The 25,092-nt window shown below is 42.5% G+C and overlaps 1 protein-coding gene across 3 annotated transcripts in view; it reads right to left on the reverse strand.

Annotated features, from left to right (window-relative positions):
- The window catches only part of rasgrf1 (Ras protein specific guanine nucleotide releasing factor 1), a 415,815-nt gene that overhangs the window by 83,432 nt on the left and 307,291 nt on the right, over nt 1–25,092 (reverse strand). For all 3 annotated transcript variants that reach the window (XM_053623247.1, XM_053623248.1, XM_053623249.1), the window contains exon 14: nt 20,286–20,534. In XM_053623247.1, the coding sequence (XP_053479222.1) occupies nt 20,286–20,534 (249 nt within the window). The remainder of the gene's footprint in view (nt 1–20,285; nt 20,535–25,092) is intronic.

Below are 25,092 nucleotides of genomic sequence, written 5' to 3' on the forward strand. Positions count from 1 at the left end.
CTCATGGAAATAAAAAATCCAGTATCTCAAATATTAGAATAAAGAATATATAATACAGAAATGTTAGCCTTCTGAAAAGTATGTTAATTTATGCACTCAATACTTGGACAGGGCACCTTTTGCACTAATTACTGCATCAATGCAGTGTGGCATGGAGGCAGTCAGCCTGTCGCACTGCTGAGGTTTTATGGAAGCCCAGATTGCTTTGATAGTGGCCTTCATCTCATCTGTACTGTTGGCTCTGGTGTCTCTCATAGATTCTCTATGGGGTTCAGGTTAGGCAATTTGGCTGGCCAATCAAGCACAGTAATACCATGGTGAGCAAACCAGTTACTAGTAGTTTTGGCACTGTGGGCAGGTGCCAAGTACTGCTGGAAAAGGAAATCAGCATCTCCATAAAGCTTGTCAGCAGGTGGAAGCATGAAGTGGTAAATGGTAATGGTAAATGGTAAGTGCTCTAAAATCTCCTGGTAGATTTCTACATTGACTCTCGACTTGAGAAAACACAGTGGACGAACACCAGCAGATGACATTGGACCCCAAATCATGACTGACTGTGGAAACTTCACACTGAACTTCAAGCAGCTTGGATTCTGTGCCTCTCCACTCTTCCTCCAGACTCTGGGACCTTGATTTCCAAATGAAATGCAAAATTTACTTCCATCTTCCCCATGATTGTGGTTGTGTGTACTGAACCAGGCTGAGAGATTAAAGGCTCAGGAAACCTTTGCAGGTGTTTTAAGTTAATTAGCTGATTAAAGTTCTTATCAGATCAACATTTCTGTATTATAAGTTCTTTATTCTACAATTTTGAGATTCTGGATTTTTGATTTCCATGAGCTGTAAGCCATAATCATCAAGATTAAAACAAAAAAAGGCTTGAAATATTTCACGTTATGTATAATGAATCTAGAATATATGAAAGTTCCACTTTTTGAATTAAATTACAGAAAAAAAAAAAACTTTTCTACGATATTCAAATTTTTTGAGATGCACCTGTACACATTGTTTATAAAATTACAAAATGTGCACAAAAATTATATAAATTATATACAGAACAGAGACAAAAAATAAAGGGATCAGACTAATCTCAAAGGTCACATTCAAGCAAAAGGGTCATACAACAAAAGACAATTACAAAGAGGAAATCACACAAGCAAATCATAGCAAATGTGCACTAGACTGCTGGCGTTCTGCCTACTGGTGCCCTTATACTGTCACAACGATGGCGTAAGCACACCAGCAGATGGTGGGGGTGACTTAGCCGGAACCCAGAAGTAAGACAGCAGCACCTGGACAGAGAACAAAACACGGAACACAGACACAAACATACACACACACACACACACACACACACACACACACACACACACACACACACACACACACAAAGAGAAAAGGGGCGGAGCATAACACTTGGAAACATGTGAAGAGAGCTACTGTATCTTTTTAAACCGATCACAAGCCAATGTAACAAAATCTGTGGGAATCTGCCCTCTTCCACATACATGAACTCACAGAGGCCCACCATTATTTAATGTGGCTCTGACTGACAGAGGAAAGAGTAGTGGCATACCTCCCACCCAGAGAACAATTTTGCTGTTTAGGACTCCCGGCCACTGATGGCTATGGCATAGTTGGGATTTACAATTTGCTGGTGATATGGTCAACATGTTTCTGTTCTCTAGCCCCAATTTATGTAATTTTCATCAGACCTTTCATCAGTGAACCCTTGTGCACTGTGGATGAGGACAGGGTCATCCTGGGACCCTGTCCTCATCCATTGGGATAGACAAGTTTCAGCATAATATAAAGAAGATTAGTCAGTGATAAATTTGGATGGATTTGTAGTGACTCTTTCAACTGGGGAGAAGTTGACCCAAACCATGGCAACAAAATGCCCTCACAGCATAACAGAACCGCCCACTGTTCCTTTAATTTGTCACATCTCTACGTTGCCATAAAAAGAGCATTTGCAGAAATACTGAGTTTGATTTTCTTGGAAAGCAGTGACAAAGGCAAATCATATGGTTTGCAGAAGATTGCATACTTCACTGAAAAAATACAGTATGAATATATAATAATTATTTTACTAAAGTAGCACTCAAAGATGTGATCACAGTGTTTTATTATCTTATTCTTTGTATGTGCTACTCTAACTAATTTTACTCTAACAATTTAGCATGCTGATTTATCACTCATTTGCAGGGAGTTTCCTACCTATTTTGCTGTTTAAGTTATGCCGTTTTTTTCTTTTTCATCAATAACAAAAAAATATTGTCATATTTTTCACTCTCCCCTTCTAGCACATTTTCATTTTCTCAAAGAATGCTTTTGTGTTTTTTTTTTTTTTTTGGTCTAAAGTAGAGGCCATCCATATCCGATCTGCCTAAAATAATCTCAACAAAGCTTTGACTAAAATACTTTTAACATGACATTCAACTTGTTCGGCGTGTTGAGCGAAGGATGTGTAGTTATTCTTCCTCCATTGTTAGTAGTAGCTTTATTTGTGATACGTATATATTAGTTAGCACTTTGATGGAGAAGATTGCAGCATTAGAGGTGCACATTCAGACACTAGAGAAGGTTAGCAAGAGCGAGAGCATCATTGTTTTCGGAAGGAGAAAGTCTGGATGCCTTTGGTTAAGATCGCAAACCCCCAACTCTGGCAGTAGAGCCCTCACAGTGGTGCAAATAGTGATGATTAGAGCTTAGAGCAGGTTATGGTCGCAGCTGGATGTCCAAGTGGTGCACTGAAAACAATGTGGGCTTTATTGATAATTGGAGTAGTTTTGAGGGCAAGAGTAGACTGTTAGGGTGGGATGGTCAGGAAGGTGCTGCTCTCATTTCTTGCACCATGGCTCATAATCTCAGAACAGGCCTAGTTAATTGATGACAACCCAAGCCAAGCCAATGCCAACTAACCATCTGCTAGTGTCACGATCTCGCTGGCAGATGGTGCTGTGGCGACAACATGCACGCGCGGCTTCAGAGCGCGCATGTGCACGTGCTTGAAGTGCGCATGGACGCTAAACTGTGTCAAGTGTTGCCAGCTGTCAGCAATTAAGAGAATGCTGACTGGTTATTTAAACCCCTCCTGTTGAGAAGAAGAAGACGGAATGTATAATGGGGCCAGGTTGTGATGTTGCCATGCTCTGTCTGTTTTCCTGTACCTTAGCTTATGCTTTGTTAAGAGTGTTTATGCCATGCCAGAGTTAAGAGTGTTTATGCTATGCCTAGTTGACAGTGTTTATGCCTTGCCATAGTTAAGAGTGTTTCTTTCTTTGTTTAATGAGTATTCATGCCCAAGTTAAAAGAGTGTTCTTGTTCTAGTTAAATGATGTGTTCATGCTCTAGTGAAATGATGTGTTCATGCCATAGTTAGATGAGTGTTTCCTGCCATAGTTAGAGGAGTGTTTCATGCCCGAGTTAATTGAGTGTTTCATGTCAAGGTCTGGTTCTAAGTTTGCTGCTCCCCGCCTCATTTCTAGTTAAAGGAGAAATGTTTAAGTTAGTTAAACGTGGTAGAATTCCCACACCCTGTTTAAGTTTCCTGTTCTTTGCTTGAGTTCGAGTTTTCTGTTTAGACCTTGTTTCCTGCCTCCTCGTGTGTTGACTTAAGTGGCAAATAAAGACCGTACTCCTGCGCTTACTTCCTGTCTTGAGTCCTGTGTCGTAACAGAATGCCACGCCAAACCATGGAAGTAGCAGGAGGTCACCATATTGGGAGGCATTCGGACTACTGGCCGCATTTCCAGTCCATGCAGTTCCCACAGAGGTTCGCTGCCGGACTCCCACCGGTGACAGCGGGATTGGGGAGCTACCCGCTGGAATTCCTCTGCAGTTGCCAGGTTTATTTCTGCAGCCTGGCATATCCCAAGCCTACCAAGAGCCAGTGGATCGGGTTCTTGGTGTCCCGGTTTTGCGAACCGGAGTACGGTCCAAACCATGGAAGTAGCAGGAGGTCACCATATTGGGAGGCATTCGGACTACTGGCCGCATTTCCAGTCCATGCAGTTCCCACAGAGGTTCGCTGCCGGACTCCCACCGGTGACAGCGGGATTGGGGAGCTACCCGCTGGAATTCCTCTGCAGTTGCCAGGTTTATTTCTGCAGCCTGGCATATCCCAAGCCTACCAAGAGCCAGTGGATCGGGTTCTTGGTGTCCCGGTTTTGCGAACCGGCCAGGGACTGGGCGGAGGAACTGATGAGTGCTGGGTCCCCCGCTCTCCAGGATGTCACCCAGTTCGCGGAACTGTTTGTCGAAGAGTTCTACCGGCCTGGACATCTTCGTGGTCTGGATCTGCTGGGGTGGCGGGTCGATGGAAAGCCCCAGCCTGACCCGCCCTTCCACCTTTTCTACAAGTGGGTGGACATGCTAGACTCCGCAGCTCCCAAGTGGGTGAACATGCCTGAATCCGCAGCTTCGCATCAGGTTCCAGTCGATGTGGTGGAGAGGACACCGAGATGCATGTCTGAGGGCTGCGGGAGGGAGACTCAGTTACAATGCCCCACCTGCAAGCAACTGGGTCTCCAAGAAGCATTCTACTGTTTGAAGGAATGCATCAAGAGCAGCTGACGAGAGCATAAATGCCTACACCAGAAAGCCCGTGCGGAGCTCAAGCCCGAGGTCAACCTGACGACCTCTGGGCCCCCGTCTGAGGTTATCCTGGCGACCTCAGAGCCCCAGCTTGAGACCTACAGGGAGGTCTCAGCTCTAGAGCTCCAGCCCAAGGTCAACCTGGTGACCTCTGGGCCCCAGCTTAAGACCTGCGGGGAGGTCTCAGCTCCAGAGCTCCAGCCTGAGGTCAACTTGGCGATCTCGGAGCTCCAGCCCGAGGTCAACTTGGCGACCTCGGAGCTCCAGACAGAGACCTGCGGGGAGGTCTCTGCCACCGAGAAAGCTGCCCCGTTGTCCTGTCCTGCCGAGGAGGCTGTCCTGTCCTGCCGAGGAGGCTGTCCTGTCCCGCCGAGGAGGCTGTCCTGTCCCGCAGAGGAGGCTGTCCCACTGTCCGGCACCACCAAGGAGGCTGTCCCGCTGTCTGGCCCCACATAGGACGTCCCTCCGAGCTCCAGCCACGGAGAGCTCATCCCTTCGAGCTCCGGCCCCGCAGAGGACTTTGCCCGGTGTTCCAGTCCCGCTGAGGATGTCGCCCAGCGTTCCAGTCCCGCTGAGGACGTTGCCCAGCATTCCAGTCAGCTGAGGAAGGCGCCTCAAGCTTCAGTCCGACTGGGGGTGGTGCACCGCCTGTCTGCTGCCCGGCGGAGGCGCCCTGTTTTCCGATGCATCAAGAGACAGATTACACAGGGGCCCAGGACCCCCATTGGAGGGGGGGTTCTGTCATGATCTTGCCGGCAGATGGCGCTGTGGTGACAACGTGCACGAGCGGCTTCAGAGCGCGCATGTGCACATGCTTGAAATGCGCATGGACGCTAAAACTGTCAAGTGCTGCCAGCTGTCGGCAATTAAGAGAATGCTGACTGGTTATTTAAACCCCTCGTGTTGCTGCGCACATCATGCGGCATTAAAGCAAAGTAGAGAAAGGACGAACAGAGAAGAAGACAGAATGTATAAAATGTTGCCAGGTTGTGATGTTCCCATGCTCTGTCTGTTTTCCTGTTCCTTAGCTTATGCCTAGTTGAGAGTGGTTATGCCATGCGTAGTTGAGAGTGGTTATGCCATGCCTAGTTGAGAGTGGTTATGCCATGCCATAGTAAAGTGTTTTTTGCAATACCTTGTTAAGGGTGTTTATGCCTTGCCATAGTCGAGTGTTTCTGTCTTTTGCTTAATGAGTATTCATGCCTAAGTTAAAGGAGTGTTCATGCTCTAGTGAAATGATGTGTTCATGCCATAGTTAGAGGAGTGTTTCCTGCCAGAGTTAATTGAGTGTTTCATGTCAAGGTCTGGTTCTAAGTTTGGTGCTTCCCGCGTCATTTCTAGTTAAAGGAGAAATGTTTAAGTTAGTTAAATGTGGTAGAGTTCCCACACCCTGTTTAAGTTTCCTGTTCCTTGCTTGAGTTCGAGTTTTCTGTTTACACCTTGTTTCCCACCTCCTCATGTGTTGACTTAAGTGGCAAATAAAGACTGTACTCCTGCGCTTACTTCCTGTCTTGAGTCCTGTGTCGTAACAGCTAGACTTTGTCTATTCCCCAAGTTAAACAATAATGTGGAAATACTCATTTGTTTAGTAACATATTTAGCATAAAATTAGATCATACCGAATGCACAGCCAGCACCTTTGATCTGAAGCTTGGATTGTTCTGTATTAGATCTCTTACATCTAAATGGTATATTGTACTATCAGGATTTTAATATACTGTTTATTAATAGAAGTTAATAAAAAATAATCCTAGATTCTTATTTACTATTAACATTTCCTAGCTATGACTATGAATTTTTTTTTCTAGAAATTCTAGAAAGAAAAATGTAATTTCACTGTAAAGCCTGAAATCAAAGGAATTTCTTTAAAAATTGAATTAGATACTGGTGCAGCAGTCTTTTTTATATCATATGAGACATATCGTGCAATGTTTAACCACTTACCTCTCCATTCCACTGACATTGTACTGGAAACCTATACAGGGGAGGTTTTGTGTCCACAAGTAGTCATAAACGTTCAAGCGAAAATGAACAAGCAAATGACAGTATGTGTTTGTATGTGGTAAAGGGACCCACCATTGTTGGGAAAAGAGTGGTTGCACAAAATCCAGCTGAATTGGAAAGAAATTAAGTATATAAAACAACCAACACTGGAATCTGTGTTGAAGAAACCTGCTGAAGTTTTTTTCCTAATTAAGAATTAGGAGTGATGACAGGCACTGAAGCGATACCTGAGCATAAACTAAAATTCTTTTATTCAAGAGCTGTCCGTTGCACTTCGGCAAAAAGTTGATGATGAATTAAAACAGAGAGTGGGGTATTGTCACCAGTCCAATATTCTGAATGGGCTACTCAAATTGTTCCGGTGATAAAGAAAAATGGTGCAGTGCGAATCTGTGGAGATTTTAAACTGACATTTTAAACTGTATTATGCATTGAACGCTATCCGATACCACTTATCGAAGATCTTTTTTGCAACATTGTCTGGAGGATAACGTTTTAGCAAACTGGATTTGTCCAATGCTTATTTGCAAATGAAAGTGGATGAAACATCACAAAACTACTCACCATAAACATACAAAAGGGATTATTTTCTTACAATCACCTTCCATTTGGAATAGCTTCAGCTCCAGCTATTTTTCAGAGAGCAATGGACCAAGTGCTGCAAGGACTACCTAATGTATACTGTTACCTTGATGGTATCCCAGTGACCGCAGAACTGATGTTAAACATCTGGAACATCTAGATGCAGTCTTTGGACAATTGAAAGAGTTTGGATTACGAGTTGAGAAGGAAAAATGTTACTTCTTTAAAAAGTTTCTAGAGTATCTGGGATACATCATTGATTCCACTGGGCTGCACAAATCACCAGAGAACATGAAAACCATTAGGCCCTGACTATTACTATCCTCACTCAAATCAAAGATCATTCCTTGGTTTGATTAATTATTATGGACGATTTATACCTAATCTGTCGTCTGTTTTGAATCCATTGAATGACTTGTTGGGGAAGGGAAAACCATGGTTGTGGTTAGCAGAATGTGAAGTAGTCTTTAGGAAGGCAAAAGAAGAACTGGTGTCTTATAAAGTATTGATCCACTATGACCCATGACACCGTATTCAGTTGACATGTGATGCATCACCCTATGGAGTGAATGCTGTTATTTCACATGTTCTAACCACTGGGGAAGAAAGGCCCATAGCTTTTGCCTCACAAACAAGGCTGAAAAGAATTATGCCCAAATAGAACGTGAAGCATTAGTGATTGCGTTCAGAGTAAGGAAATTTCACCAGTATTTGTATGGACAGAAATTTATACTCCTCCCTGATCATCATCCTTTAACCACCATTTTTGGTTCTCAAAATGCAATTTCATTCATGGCTGCTCCAAGAATGCAAGGATGGACTTCTTTCTGCACACAATTATGTGGTACAGTACAGAAAAGCTTTGCGCCATGCCAAAGCGGATGGTCTTTCAAGACTTCCTTTGCCTGTGCAACCTAAAGAAAAGGTAGACACCGTTGATGTGTTTTACCTAAAGCAATTTGAGCCACAGCCTGCAAGCGCTGCTAATGATCATCGAGAGATAAAGGTTGATCCTACCTTATCCGTAATATTTGACTTGGTCATGAGAGGAAACCGCACATCAGATCTAAATCAAAATCATGAGTTTGCACCTTTTCTGACTAAGTTAAAATAACTAACGGTGCAGCAAGGGTGCTTAATGTGGGGTATGCGGGTGATTATTCCCCATAAGCTGCAGTCAAGAGTGCTACAAGAATTGCACACTGGTGATCCTGGTGTGGTGCAAATTAAGGCTATTGCACACAGTTATGTATGGTGGCCCAGTCTGGATATTGATATTGAGCAACAAGCAAAGCATTGTCAATCTTGTCAACTGCTTCAAGGAACACATCCATGGATCTGGCCAAGCCAGCCATCCAACAAAGTCATATCGATTTTGCAGGATATAAAGATCATACATATGAAGATCCTATGTATCTTGTAGTGATCAATGCACATTCCAAGTGGCCTGAAGTGCAGATAATAGAATCCACCAACCATCAACAAAACTGAGCTAAGCTGAGAGATTTGTGCAGTCTTTAAAACATACACATAACTGTTCTAAAGGAAATGGTATTATCCAGGAAAGAACAAAAATATTCCTACTCACTTATCGTAACACCTCTCATTTTACAACAAAATAGTCTCCATCTATGCTCTTCATGGGTTGTCAGTTGAGATGCTCTAAAACCTGATGTAGCATCTGTGGTAAAATACAACCAGAGTCTTCAAATACAGTAAAGAAATATATGATCCAATCACAGGCAGTCTGAAGTGGGAGATTCTGTATTGGCTTGGGTCATGATTTTCGAGGGGTGAAGGATATACACCAGGAGTGGTGGCTTCCAAAACAGTACCGGTCTCTTATACAGTAGACATTGGAAACACTGGTCACTGGAAAAGGCATGCTGACCAACTGACATCACATCAAAGACCAGTTGATTCTCAAAAGTCAAGTGAATCTGAAAGTGTTGTTCAGACTACATCGGATGTTACTGATGTTATTCCATCTTCATCAGGACAGCAATCTCTGGTTACTCCAGACATTGCATAAGTTACCAGCCATTTCCCCTTAGTGAAAGGGGGAATACATTATCCTTCTAGAGTGATTAAACCACCTGATTATATGATGCTGTCAGATTGCAAGAGATTACATCTTATGCTTAAAAGCAACTTTATTTACTTATAGTTAGCCTGTTTCATTATGGGGCAGAATAATTCCCTGAACTAGCTCGAGGATAGGTGTAGGCTACCCCTTTACTCTAGTTGTAGATTTTGTTGTTACTGAAAAATAAATTTAAATGTATGTTGTTAAAATTGATTTTATATATGTTATTATGGTGTTTATCATAATAAGGGTGGGGGAAATGTTATATATGGATCTATTGTCGGAGTATGTCTATAGGGGGCATTGTTGAGTATGTATGTATGTATACATAAACATATTTATGTCGATGACATGTTAATAAAAGCTAAGTAAGTATTGAAGAAGACACCTTCTTTGGTGTGTGTATGACTGACCTATACCACATTTGTAATATGTTATGAGTGGCAGACATAACACCAATAACAAAATTGAAAATATTAGGCAAAAAAGGAAAAAAAGACTATAAATTAAAGCCACACAATTTGATAAGTAACCATGTAGATGAAAATATAACCACATCAGATCAGTGAATAGAATGCTTTACTCACCACAAGTGACCAAACTAATTTCATCATCAAAATCATCAACTTGTATACTAGATCCCTTAACAACTATTTCTTCAAACAGATTCTACCAGAAACAATCAAACCTGTATTACAAATAATAGCTTATTTGCACTGGCTATGTACCCAAGTCCTTTAAAGTAGCAGTGCAGCACAGAAGTAATGCTCATACCTACAGTACATAGGAAGTACATGGTCCAGCTATGAGCAAGAGTCATTCCCTGTTTTTCCCTTCCCCGTGTTTCTAGTGTTTTTATCCCCCCATATTTCTTATTGGGGGACTAGCGCTCCACTTCTCAAGCTTTCGGCTTGAATCTTTGGACTCACCTGCTCCTCATCAGCTCGCCAATCAACAGTGTATATAAACCCAAGTTCTTCAGCTACTCATTGCCAGATTGTTCTGGTTTCCAGTGCGGTACACTTCCGGCCATCCTCACAATTTATCCCACATTTTTATTTAGTGTTTTCCTGATTATTCATCGTGTTATCCTGATCTCCCTCTACCAAGGCCCCCATAGTGTTGCAAAGTACTCTGTGGAGTCCCATAGCCTGGCTGCCGAGTCTGGGTGTAATGAGGAGGCGCTCCAGGGTGTGTTGTAGAGTGGCCTCAACTAACAAGTGAAGGACAAATTAACCCTGAAGGATGAGTCAGACTTTATCGACACACTCATCTCCCTTGCCATCAGGTTGGATAACCACATGGAACATGGAATGGCACAGGGAGAGAGCCAGAGCTCAGTCCGGCCCCTGAGTTCCTATCCACTCTCCTTTGCCCAGAGAAGAACCCATGCAGCTGGGCCAGGCCTGGCTCACCCCTGCCAAGCATGACTGAAGATTCAAGGCAGGCAAATGTATCTACTGTGGGGAATGGGCCCACTTTTGGCAACCTGTCCTCTCTTGCAAAAAGGAGGGGCTCAGCAGTAAAGAAGCAGCTACTGGGGAGCCAGATATCCAGTTCATATGTCCCTGTGCTCCGCTTCCAAGTTCAAGCCACCCTGTGTCTCAATCAGCTCACTGGTTGCCTGGCCGCTGGCCCCTCAAGCGGGGTTCCTGGTCAAACAACTGGATTCCCCCATCACAGTTAATGCCTTAGATGGTAGATTTCTGGCCTGCATTACCAATCACACAGCCCCACTGCTCCTTGTTCTCTCTGGCAATCACTGGGAGCAGATCCAAATTAAACTAATTTTCTCCCCATGTACTCTCCTGGCCACAGAAGCATAATTCCCATATAGATAGGTCAGCTGAGAAAATCAGCAATTGGAGCTCCTTCTGCCATTCCTCCTGCCTGCTATTAGCCCTTCCTCCCACTGAGAGCCCTGATTCCCCATCAGCCTTATCCCCACCCAATCTCTCGGCCCTGTCTGTGGAGTACCGTAATCTGGGAGAGGCCTTCAGCAAGGACCGAGGTTTCTCCTTACTGCCTCATCAGCCTTTTGATTGTGCTATCGACTTGTTAACTGAGGCCACCCTATCATCTGGCCCCCTGTACAACATATCCTGCCCTAAGAAGGAGGCCATGGAGAAATACATCAATGACTCCCTCACTGCCAGGATCATCCAATCATTCTCTTCTCCCCTTGGTGCTGGGTTTCTTTTTCGGTGGCCAAAAAGGATAAATCCCTTTGTCCCTGCATTGACTACTGGGGTCTGAACAGTATCACCATTTAAAACAAGTACCCCTGCCCCTCCTTAATTCGGCATTTGAACTCTTGCATGGGGCCACCAGTTTCACTAAATTGGACCTGTGGCGCGTGTATCATCTGGTTAGGATCAGAGAGGGGGGCCAATGGAAGACTGTGTTCAACACCCCCCTGGGTCACTTCAAATACTTGGTCATGCCGTTTGGCCTTACCAATGCCCCAGCATTTTTCCTAGTGCTTCCTGAAACACTTCATCTTTGTGTACCTTGATCACATCCTGATTTTCTCCAGAACTCCCACAGAGCATATTTGCCACGTCCATTAAGTCATACAGTGACTCCTAGAGAACCACCTGTTTGCTAAAGTGGAGAAATGTGTTTTGTGTCCCCACAGTCACCTTCCTGGGGTATGTCATTGAAAGCGGATGGATCAAGGCTGACCAGGAGAAGAGTGTTCCAGGCCCACCACCCTGAAGCAGCTCCAGTGTTTCCTAGGGGTCGCCAACTTTTACCACCACTTTTTCAGGGACTAGAGCCTGGTAGCAGCACCCCTCACCAGGCTCACCTCCATCTGCACTTCCTTTGTATGGACCCCTGAGACAGAGGTCACCTTCACCACACTCAAGTGGCTGTTCACCTCTGCCCCATGCTCATCCAACCTGATCCTGCTTGGCAATTCATTGTGGAGGTGGATGTCTCCAATTCAGGTGTGGGTGTGGTGCTCTCCCAGTGTTTGGCTCCAGACCAGAAACTTCACCCATGTGCCATCTTTTCTCGATGCCTCTCCCTGAGGAAAGCAACTATGATGTGGGGAATCATGAGTTGTTTATATGTGGCTTATAACCAGACTGCCAAATGCCTCAACTCTCACCTGGCTCGCTAGGCCTTGTTCTTCAGGTGGTTCAGCTTAACTATCACCTACTGCCTCAGCTCTAAGAACGCTAAGCGCGATGCCCTCTCCAGCCAGTTCACCTCAGAAGAAGATGCCTTGGGCCCTGACACCATCCTCCCTCCAGGCCATGTGGTGGGGGCAATCACATGGGAGATTGAGTTTGTGGTTCGGAGAGCACAACGCATGCAACTAGACCCAGGTAGAGGACCCCCTGGTTGCTTGTTCGCCTGGAGGTGGCTGTTGAGAGGGGGGTACTGCCGTGGTCTGGCCAGGAGCCAGTGTATTTCCCCATATTTCCCTGTTTTTCTCTTCCCCGTGCTTCCAGTGTTTTCTCTCCCTCGTTTTTCTGTTTGAGTGTGTGTATGTGTCAGAGTGTAGCACTCCACTTCTCAGGTTTTGGGACTGAATCATTGAATGATCATCAACTTGCCAATCAACAGTGTATATAAATCTCAGTTCTTCAGCCACTCATCACCAGATTGTTCCGGCTTCCATCCTCGCGATTTATTTCATGTTGATTGGTGTTTTCCTTGTCGTGTTATCCTGTGCTCATTCTGCTTTCTTACTCCTCATGTTCCAGGTTGACTGCACACGCTTCCTGTCCACTCTCTTCCTGCTACATCCAGCCCCATATTATAGGTCCTACTACTGGCCTCTGTCTCCTTGCTTCACCTTAGTGCAACTTTTCACCTTGTCTTGCTTCAACTTAATGCAGATTTGATACCACTGATCACATTATTCTCTTCGATAGACTAGAAAGTGTAAATGGAGTTAAGGGAATGGCTCTGTCCTGGCACAGGTCTTACTTGACTGATCATTATCAGTTTGTAATTGTAAATGGTGACTTTTCTATGCCTAGTAAAGTTTGGTGTTCCACAAGGTTCTGTTTTAGTCCTACTGTTTTTTTTTCTCTATATATGCTACCTCTGGGTACAATTATTCGTAAACATGGTATTAGCTTCAACTGATATGCTGATGACATGCAATGTATGTTTCAGAAAAGCCAGATGAGATACACCAGCTTAATAATGTTGAGGGATGTGTAAAGGCAGGGAGGGATGTGTAGACACTGGGTGCTTATTAACCTCCATCTACTCAATTCTTACAAGTCAGACATACTTGTACTAGGACTACCTGCAGCTAGAAGTAAGCTTTATGATTACACAGTATCTCTGGATGGCCTTTCTGTTTCATCATCTGCAGCAAAAAAGTCCTTGGTGTGATTATTGACTCCAGTCTCTCATTTGAAGTTCATTTATATAATATGACTAGGATACCCTTCTTTTATCTTTCAGAAATATTGCTAAGATAAGAATTATAATGTCACTACATTATACAGAAAAACTACTTAATGTGTTTGTTACCTCTAAGTTGAATTATTGTAATGCCTTGATGTCTGGATTTTCCAGTAGGTGCATAAACAAGCTTCAGTGAGTCCAGAATGCAGCAGTGAAAGTCCTTACAAGTACCAGAAGATAGGACCACATCACCCCTATCTTATCCACCCAATCAAATTTTGCATTGATTATAAAAGTACTACTATTGACCTATAAAGCATTAAAGGTCTCCTTCCACAGTATCTGAGCAAACATCTGGTCTTTTACGATCCGACATGCCTGCTTCAATAAAAATGTGGAGGCTTTTTGATGACACCTCAAATAATGAAGATGAAAGCAGGGGGTAGCACTTTCTTCTGTTTTTGTACTAAATAATTTTAGATCTTCAAACAAAATACAACATAAAACAAAGGCAACCTGAGTAAACACACATTACAGTTATTATTTATTTAAAAATAAATAAATAAAAAAATTATTGAAGCAACAAAAGTTATCTAACACCTATCACCCATGTGAAAAACTAATTGTCCCCTTAAAATTAAAATCTGGTTGTGCCATCTTTAGCAGCAACCAAACTGCAACCAAACACTTCTGATAACTGGAGATCAGTCTTTCACTTACTTCTAGGACTAGGACTTACTCCTATGCTTTTTATCATTTTCATGCATAATCCAGTTGCATTTGAGTTTCAACTGGCGGACTGAAGACCGTACATTCTTTAGGATTTTCTGGTAGAGAGCAGAATTCATGTTTCCCTCAATTATTGCAAGTTGCCCAGGCCCTGAAGCAGAAAAGGGTACCCACACCATCACAGCGCCACCACCATACTTGTCCATAGATAAGATGTTCTTTTTGTGGAATTCTGTGTTTGGTTTATGCCAGACGTAATGGGACCCCTTTCTTCCAAACGGTTTGAGGAGGTGTGTTTTGACAAAATTCAGATGAGCCTTAATGTTCTTCTGGGTTAGCAGTGGTTTTTGCCTTGGCTACGCTTCCATGGATGCCATTTTTGCCCAGTGTCAATGTGATAGTGGAGTCATGAACAGTGACCTTTATTGATCTAAGAGGGGCCTGTAGTTCCTTTGATGTTGTCCTTGGCTCTTTTGTGATTTGCTGGATAAGTAGTTGCTGTGCTCTTGGAGGAATTGTGGGAAGTCGGCCACATCAGGGAAGGTTCACTACTACTGCCAAGTTTTTCCATTTGGAGAGAATGGCTCTTACTGTAGTCCTTTGGAATCCCAGAGCCTTTGAAATAGCTTTGTAACCCTTCCCAGACTTATGAATTTCAATCACATTCTTCCTCATCATTTATGAAATTTCTTTCATTTTGGCATTGTGTGTTACTGGGTAAGACCTTTTAACCAACTTCATGCTGGTCAAAAAGTTCTATTTAAATGTTGATTTGATTGAACAGGGTTTGCAGTAATCAGGCCTGGTTGCGTGTAGTCCAGCTGAACCTGATTATGTGTGCAATTTCAAAGGTTTGTGGAATTAGTAACAACAGGGTCAAATACATTTTCGCTCAGGCCCAGTTGGTATTGGATATCTTTTTTGCTTCAATAAATAACTATCATTTAAAAATTGTATCTTGAGTGTTCATGGGTTTAGAGTATTTTTGTAAACAGGGATGTTTGGATACTGTCGCCCATCTCGGTCTCCCTTTCTCTCTATATATATCTCTCTGTCTAGCTCTGTGTTGAGTCTGGTTCCTTTCAAGGTTTCTTCCTCTTGTCCTCTCAGGGAGTTTTTTCTTGACACCATCGCCTCTGACTTGCCAACGGGAGAAATTTTAATAAAAAATTTAAATCCTAATTTAAGTAACACTGCTTTGTGTCAATGTTAACTGTTAAAAGCACTATATAAATAAAATTTTATTTAATTGAATAGAATTCAGTGTCTACACTGGAATCAGTGCTGAACTACAGGCCAAGGAGTACAACACACCACCATCCCAAACATGTTCACGGTCACCAGATTACTAACTGCACACACCTGGACACGGTTACAATAATTACCATGCTCACAGTATATAAAAACTCTTAGTTTACACTCACCTTGCAAAGTATGTGCTCTGTGTTGTTGTTCAGTTGATACCAAGCAGTTGCTTACTGTTTGGAATCCTGGTTTTGATCTTGTTTCTGCTTCCTCAACTTGCTTTTGTCTATACTGTTTACTGATCACCTGAAATTGGCTGCACCTTGACTCTGTTTTTTAATCTCATTCTTGTTTTGATTGCCAAGATTATTAAAACCCTGTCAACCTGCACTTGTGTATCTGACAAACTGAATTTATGAACTGGGTCTAAATAGGGTTTTGTCATTAATGAATTCATATTTTTTTTATTATTCTATTCATCTGCATTTGACTTAAATTTCAGTCAAATTTACGATTCAAACTCACTATGGCTATTGCAGACAATTAGAATACACAGAAATGTATAGCATTTATATTACAACCCCAATTCCAAAAGAGTTGGGATGCTGTGTAAAATGAGAATAAATATAAATAAAAACAGAAAGCAATGATTTGCTAATCTCAAAAATCCATATGTTATTCACAATAGAATAAAGAAAGCATAAAATGTCTAAACTGAGGAAATGTACAATTTATGGGAAAAAAATAAGGTAATTTTGAATTTGATGGCGGCAACACATCTCAAAAAAGTTGGGACAGAGGCAACAAAAGGCTGGAAAAGTAAATGTTACTAAAAAGAAACAGCTGGAGGAACATTTTTGCAACTAATTAGGTTAATTGGCAACAGGTCATTAACATTATTGGATATGAAAAGAGTATCTTAGAGAGGCAGAGTCTTTCAGAAGTAAAAATGGGCAGAGCTCCACCACTCTGCAAAAAACTGCATCTACAATTTGTGGAACAATTTCAGAATATGTTCCTCATATGTATGTTCCTTTTACAATGTTCCTCAATGTAAAATTGCAAAGACTATAAATATCTCATCACCTACAGTACATATCATCAAAAGATTCAGAGAATCTGCAGAAATCTCTGTGCGCAAGGGACAAGGGTGAAAATCAATATTGCATGCTTGTGATCTTTGGGCCCTCAGGCGGCACACCAATAAAAACAGGCATGATTCTGTAATGGAAATCACTGCATGGGCTCAGAAACACATCCAGAACTCACTGTCTGTGAACACTGTGCCATCCACAAATGCTGGTTAAAGATCTAACATGAAAAGAAGAAGCCATATGTGAACATGATCCAGAAATGCCACCATCTTCTCTGGGCTGAAGCTCATTTAAAATAGACTGAGGCAAAATGGAAAATTGTTCTGTAGTCAGATGAATCGAAATTTGAAATTCTTTTTGGAAATCATGGATGTTGCGTCCTCTAAACTAAAGAGGACTAAAGAGGAGAGAGACCACGCGCCTTTTTATCAGCGCCCCATTCAAAAGCCTGCATCTCTGATGGTATGGGGGTGCATTAGTGCCTATAGAATGGACTGCTTGCACATCTGGAAAGGCACCATCAATGCTGAAAGGTATATACATGTTTTAGAGCAACATATGCTTCTATCCAGATTCCATGCTATCTTTACTTCTGAGAGACTCTACTGCTCTAAGATACTCTTTTTTTTATATCCAATCATGTTATTGACCTGTTGCCAATTAACCTAATTAGTTAGAATATGTTCCTCCTGCTGTATTTTTTAGTAACGCTTACTTTTCCAGCCTTTTGTTGCCCCATCCCCTTTTTTGAGACATGTTGCAAATATCAAATTCAAAATTAGCTTATTTTTTTCTTAAAATGGTACATTTGCTCAATTTAAACATTTGATATGTTTTCTATGTTCTAATTTGAATAACATATGGGTTTATGATATTTGCAAATTGCTGCACTCTGTTTTTATGTACATTTTACACAGTGTCCCAACTTTTTTGGAATTGGAGTTATATTACATCACCTTACTGAAAGAATTTGGTGTGTGGGTAGAAAGTGGCACAGTGGGTAGCATTGGCGCTTCACAGCTCCAAGGTCCTGGTTTTGATTGTGAGCTTGGTTTACTGTCTGTACAAAGTTCTCCATAGCATTTTCTCCATGTGTTTCCTCTGGATTTTCTGATTTCCTCCCACCTTCCAAAAACATGCAGCTGGGTGAGAAGGTTACACTACTCAATGAGTGTGTGCATGGTGCTCTATGATGAACTGGCATCTGATGTGGGGTGAATTCTCCTAACCTTGTGCCCAGTCTTACTAGGATTGGCTCCACCATATTGGCTGGGATTGGATACACCATGTCCCTGACTAGGATAAAGCAGTTACTGAAGATGAATGAATGAATGTCCCCATAACCCCTTAAGCACATATCAGATATTTCACCAGAAATGCTTGTCTCCATTACAATAAATAAAGTAACACTGAGTAAAGTAACAATTCATGCATGACTTCAAATTCCTTAATGTGACATGAAAGTTCCCCTATATGCTACCAAATGCTATAACCTAGGGCCATTTGCTAACGTAGACTGAGCCCCATAGAACCGCAAACATAGATAATACACTGCATAAAATATCTTAAAAATAAGTCAACTTTATTTAATATTTACATTTAGGGGCATTTTAACATGGCCATTACTCCTAACAGTACATTTTAGATGGTGTGGGAGAACCGGAAAACCCAGAAGAAACTGCATAAAAAGTAACCTGAGCTCAGGATTGAACCTGAGACCTGGGCAACATTACCTGCTGTGCCAATGAATCACCCTCTCACACACATCACAGGGTATTAAATTTTATTTTGAATACCAACCTCTCACTTCTCATGCCTCCTCTTTCACGGTCACACTTCCCAGCTAAATCATGGCAAACTGCGGACCATTGGTTATCACTTAGCAAAGTGTTATGAACAATCCCTCTCATGTTCATTGATAATTAATATAACCTTTTTTCCTGATTCATGTAATCAGCAAAGAATACTTAAAAGTGATGTTGTCACTGTGACAATTGTTAGCTGACATATTTTGACCTTTATTCTTATGGATATGACTATGGCTTCTGCCCCTTTGAATTTCTTTGCTTATTCATCTTCTCTTTGGAGTTTCACTGTCATTTTTAACTCTCTTTGGCTTTGTGAACTGATATTAAACTCTACATTTTCTTTGGCCTGCACAGTCACTTTCACAGAAGCAGAAGCTCAAATCTGTTCACCTAATCCTTCCATGTGGTCTATGTTTGTAGCCACAAGCATCCCAAAGAAATAATCTGCACATCACTGATCCCAGAGGTAAAGAAAAAAAAACTGTGGTCAAGTAAAAGTATTGGTACATTAAAAATATTATTACTCAAGCATTAGTAAAAGTAACCATTTAAATTATGACTCCAGTAAAAGTAATAGAGTATCCAGTAAAAATTCTTTAGGTACTAAGCAGTGATTTACTTCACTGGATCATATTTAATAATTAGGGGTACACCACAAACCACAGCCAGCTAGACAATGCATTGGCAAACCTAGCTCAACAACTGAACATCACAAACTATTAAATTATAAAATTCAGTCTTCACTATTAGTGTTCTTTGCTTGCCAGTTAGCTCCCATGTTATCTAGCTCCATCACACTCCACTAGCCAAAACAATTTACCTCAACATGTTTTCTCAAGTTGGATGTTGAGTTCTTGAATGCTGAAATGTCCTTATTTTTAGGCTGACAGAGAAAGCAATTAATTATATAACTGTTTGGTTTAGCAGTCTGCACAGAAAGCACTGCCTCAATATGAGGCCAGTGGTGATCTACTTCCACAGCATCATATACTGTTGTAATTCTATGCAGGGAAATCAGTGGTACTACTTCTGCACCGCTGTTAATGACTATGCTACCATTACAGCATGCATTCCCTGGTCCTGGAGAACCCCTGTGCTGCAAATTTTAGCTTTCCCAGCTCTAACATACCCACTTCAACTCAGGAAGGACTGTTAATTAGCTGCTGAGTTAATTAGCTGATGAGATGTGTGTCGGGAGCAGGGAAAACGCTAAAATATGCAGGAGATAGCATACTCCAGAACCAAGGTTGGGAACCTATGCTTTACAGTATGCATATGACTCTGCTTGACTGGTGAAACAAAGCCATGTATGATGCTTTTGATTGGTGAGCGGAGTCATATAAGATACAGCTAACAGGTGTATTAGAACAAAATGCATAGAATGTGTGTTGAAAAAATTATTTAAATATGCAATGGGTGGAACGTAGACAACTATAACAGAGTAAAACTAAATTTTTGACCTCAGCTGACCTAAATTTGAGCATTTATATATGGCCTCATATGACAGGCTGCTCATTACTGATCAGACATTAGAGCTTTACTCTTTAAAATTAGCTTTTGTTAACAGCATTGCTGCATGTAAAGTTTCATTTTCAAATATATTTCTTTTTAGACAGCTCATGAGCTGGAAAAAAAATGCTTAAGGGACCAGCTTCTATTATAAAAATTACATGACAACACCCTCAGGCTTCCACTAATTATCAGCACTGTTAGCATTTTCTGGGTGCCACATTATAGCAATAGCAAGCCACATGTGAGACCCACCGAGCTGGGATGGCACTGATGGGCCTCTTGTAGATGGCAATGAGCTTGTCGAGTACAACATCTGCAGTGGTAAAGACGCGGTATGAGTGCAAAAAGGTGTTGAGAAAGTCAATAGACAGGAAGCGCAGGTCAGTCAGCCGCTCCAATAACCGCTCCACACTGGCATAGCGGATCTGCAACACTTTGCATGAGTTCATCATCTTACTGAAGCGGATGTCCACATCATCGCAGTAAAGACTGGCATCAGATCTAAACCCAGAATAAGCACATGTGAAAAGAGTTTTTTGATAGAATTATATGTATGGAACGTGTGTGTGTGTGTGTGTGTGTGTGTGTGTGTGTGTGTGTGTAAAGCAATTGTAAAGTAAGTAGTAAAAGTATCAATGATAACTGTGTGGTGGCCTAAGAAAATCCTTCTCATGGTGAAATACACATTTTCTACTATATATACTTCTGAAAACTACAGGCTTTCCTGTACTTGAATATGTTCCTGACTGTGTTTCTCTTTTGCCTCTCAACCAAAGCATTTTAAAATTCAGTGACCCCAAAAAATAAAATGGAGAAAGCAATGACCAAAAAGACATAGCAATCTATGCTAGTACTCTTAACATTTAATCTTTGGGAATTTGTGACAAATTTTATAAACAATGTAATAAATACTACAAACCGCTATTAGTGGACAGATTCTTTTATTACTATATAAACAATTTAGCTAAGAACAACACATGGTTTGTACCATTCACTGAAGCTTTATGTGCTTCCTCAGCCAGAGGCTCAAACTGATAAGTCTCTGAGCTGACTGTTCGCTCATCCAGCATAGTATTATTATAACATTAGGGCCATTCTGATGGGGGAGATGTCCTCCACTTCAAATGATATTTCTACTCTGTGATGCATAACTATCTCTACTTTTGTTATCCATATTAATAGAAAAGTTTTACTATATTTGTGTGATTGTAAAGAACCACATATTGAGCCCTTCCTCCCCACCCTTACGCACTTGTGACACGTCCCTAAAGTGCATTTCAAATCTGGAGAGAAGGCAAGGACTAACATAACTCAAGGGTGAAATTCCATTCCAACTCAACCTTGGCACAGTCAGTATCTGATGACAAACATGATTAGTTTTATGTTAATTTATATGCAGCAAGTAGCTATGCAACATCTTGATCAAAGTGTGAAATTCACTGTGAGGAAATCACACTTAGCTAGCAAGGTTTTAGACATCTTTAAGCAGACTGTTTTTACTACCATGTTTGTTAATCTGGCTCCTTACCCAACATGATTGTTGAAAGGAGATAGGCAAGGTAAGTAAAGGAAAAAGTATGTTAAAAAATAATTTTGGTGAAATATACAGTGGTGCTTTAAAGTTTGTGAACCCTTTAGAATTCTCTATATTTTTGCATAAATATGACCTAAAACATCATCAGATTTTCACGCAAGTCCTAAAAGTAGATAAAGAGAATTCAATTATACAAATGAGCCGAAAAATATTATACTTGGTAACTTATTTATTGAAGAAAACTATCCAATATTACATATCTGTGAGTGGCAAAAGTATTTGAACCTTTGCATTCAGTATCTGGTATAACCCCCTCGTGCAGCAATAACTGCAAATAACGTTTCCGGTAAGTGTTGATAAGTCCTACACATCATCTTGGAGGAAATTTAGCCCATTCCTCAGTACAGAACAGCTTCACCTCTGGGATGTTGGTCAGTTCCCTTTCAAAGGGAACGAGACGTTGCGTTTAGCATAACACTATGGGAGCGCCTCTTGCATGACCAGCATCTGAAGCTTGTGTAAAATCATGCCTATTTATAGGCCTGCCATGATCAGGTGACGTGGCAATTAAGCGCGTCATGTGATATAAATATGGCATCTGTGAAACACGCCATCAGCCTCTATTATCTTCAGCGAAAGACTGCATGTCAGTTGTTTGTGTAAAGAAACAAAAAGACGCTTCATTTCCTCTCTATCTTCTCAAAATCTCAGAACGTTTCTATCCCTTTAAAAAAAGAGAAGAAAAAAAGGAATGAGCGAGAGAGAAAAATATGAGTGAGAGAATTCAGGAAGTGTGCTACAGCTTGCTCCTGCTTCATCATGGGGAATAGTGCACACTTTCTGGGTGAAGTGTCTCGGTATGTAGCATGCGATGGCAGCCTCGAGAGGCTGTGCATGGTAATGCCTGCATTAGGACGTGACTCGCGCTCTTCTCGGAAGCAGAATCGAGTTGGGCTTCAGAGCCTCGCGGATCTGTGCCGGCTGCTGCCGAGGCAGCTAGCCGTCTCAGGTCCGGGGGATCTCTTATGGATCCGGAAGAAGAGTCTGAGATAGAAGCGCTGCTCTATCTTTTGCTCTGTCTTCCGGGTCCAGCTCTCCGCTAGATTTTGGATCTCGCTTCGCGACTCCTCCTTCCTCTATGGAAAGCCAAAAGGGGAAAAAACACACACACACACACACACACACACACACACACACACACAAAAATAATAATGATAATTCCTTTCTGACTCCGAGGAGCCAGACGGATGTGCTAAAAACTGAGAGCAGCATACAAAGAGCTGCTTGAAGTGATTAATAAGGCTGGATGAGCCTTTTTTCTCCCCAGTGAAAGTAAATGCCTCACACTGCAGAAAACTCCCTTTTCTTCCAGAAGTGCATGACAAAATATCAGGCTTCTGGGGGAAAACCACGCATAAGCCATATTTATAACCCCACGATGTTGGGTTATTCGGCCATTGTGGGGAATGAACGGCATGGCTATTTAGCTTCTTCTGAAGGTGGAGGAGGCACTTGCGAGCTACCTCTGTAGCTCGCAAGTGCAGGTAATTAGGGGGTAATTAGGGGGTAATTAGCAGGTAATTAGGGGGGATGGCTTTGCCATCCAAGCCACGGTGGCATTGGTGGGCAAGGCCTATGCCTATGTCACTGCAGACAATGACAGTGTTGCAGGCCTACCAAGCAGACCTGCTGAGTGAGCTCGACATATGGCCACATTCAGCCAGTTCTTTCCCTGTTGTATCGAGTTCACCCGGCCATGAGGGAGACCCAGAAGGTGAGTATGGCAGCCCACCAACCCCCGCAGACAGCCAGGGGAACCATGGGGCCACAGTTGTGGCCTGCTACTAGGCCTGATCTGAGAATGGTCACAAAGGCCAAGCAGACAAAGAAGAGCGGTCCTGAGGGGCCATGGAGGGACATATCAGGGGACATGAGATTTTTAGGGCAGTTAGCCCCCAGTACTACTGAAGGCCCTCCCCTAGTCAAGACTGTCCCAAGTTTTCAGTGTTCACTGGCAGTGACCTGTCATAGGGCAATGAAAATCTGATGCTTTCCCTCCAATAGAATGTGGAATAGTTAACGTCACTAAAAGACCATCTGGCAGCGTGGAAACTACTGCCAAATGTGTCTCCAAGGGTTCTGTCTACTGTAGAAAAGGGTTACCAGGTCCAGTTTAGAGCTCAACCCACCCAGTTCAGAGGTGTGCTCACCACAATAGTCAGCACAGACCAGAGCCCAACGTTAATGCAGGAGATCCCTCTTGGACAAAGGGGCCATAGAACATGTACCCTGTTCCCTGAGGGAGGGAGGTTTTACAGCCATTATTTCCTGGTCCGCAAAAAATGGAGGAGTATGTGGCCAATTTTAGATCTGTGTCATCTAAGCTGTACTCTTCGGACATACAGGTTCAAGATGCTGACGACCAAACTTATTGTTCCACAGATTCAGTTTGAGCACTGGTTTGTGACGATAGATCTAAAAGGTGCATATTTCCACATAGAAATATCGCTAGCTTTATCCACTTGCACCTTCACAAAGTGCATGGATGTCACTCTGGCTCACATTCTCGCCCACATGAAGAGCTTGGGGCTCAGGTTGAACCTCAGAAAAGTATGCTTTCCCCCAGTGCAGTGGACAACTTTTCTAGGGGTTATAAGGATTCTACTACGATGAGGGTGTTTCTATCACCAACATGCGTAGGGTCAATCCTATCAACACTGAGCAAGATAAAGCTAGATCTTGGAAGACTATTGGAGCTTACGGGCCTATTGCACAGGAGACCGTTCAGTGGTGGCTGAGAAGTTGGGGGTTTCATCCAAGGACGAAACCTCTGAGAGTAATCAATGTCACGCGGCGATGCCTACGTGCTCTGAGAATTTGAGTGTCCCTGGTTTCTAGCCTGGGGTCACACTCTAGGCGTGTCTCCTTAGCGCAAGATGGTAATGACAGACACCTCCCTCATGGGCTGGAGCATGGTCTTAGACAGCTGTCCAGCTCATGCTCTCTGGAGCGGCCCTCATCTGGATAAAAATTGCCTAGAAATGTGGTCCATATTTCTAGCACTGAAATTCCTTCTTCTACAATGGAGAGGTCACCATGTGTTTACAGACAACTCAGCGGTGGTCTCATATTGACCACCAGGGAGGATTATGTCCATGCCCCCCTGTTCAGGCAGGTGCAGCTAATTCTTCTCTGGGCAGAAGGAATGTTTGTCAGTGAGTGCAATGTACATTCTGGGAATATGGGGGCAGACATCCTGTTGAGGCAGGGGAATTGGTGGCTCCATCCACAAGTGGTGAAGTCCATATGGTGAGGTTTGGCCAAGCAGGACTGCATGTGTTTGCCTCCAAGGAGACAACACAGTGTGATTCGCCCTCACTCCTCCCGCACAATTAGGGCTGGACGCCATGGTGCACATGTGGCCGAGGTCGCATCTGTACGCTTTTCATCTGATCGCTCTGCTCCCACAAGTTCTAGCGAGAGTTCGCCAAGACAGTCTATGTCTGCTGCTAGTAGCACCTTATT

Source organism: Ictalurus furcatus, chromosome 4, assembly GCF_023375685.1.
Source record: "Ictalurus furcatus strain D&B chromosome 4, Billie_1.0, whole genome shotgun sequence".
NCBI classification, from domain to species: Eukaryota; Metazoa; Chordata; class Actinopteri; order Siluriformes; family Ictaluridae; genus Ictalurus; species Ictalurus furcatus.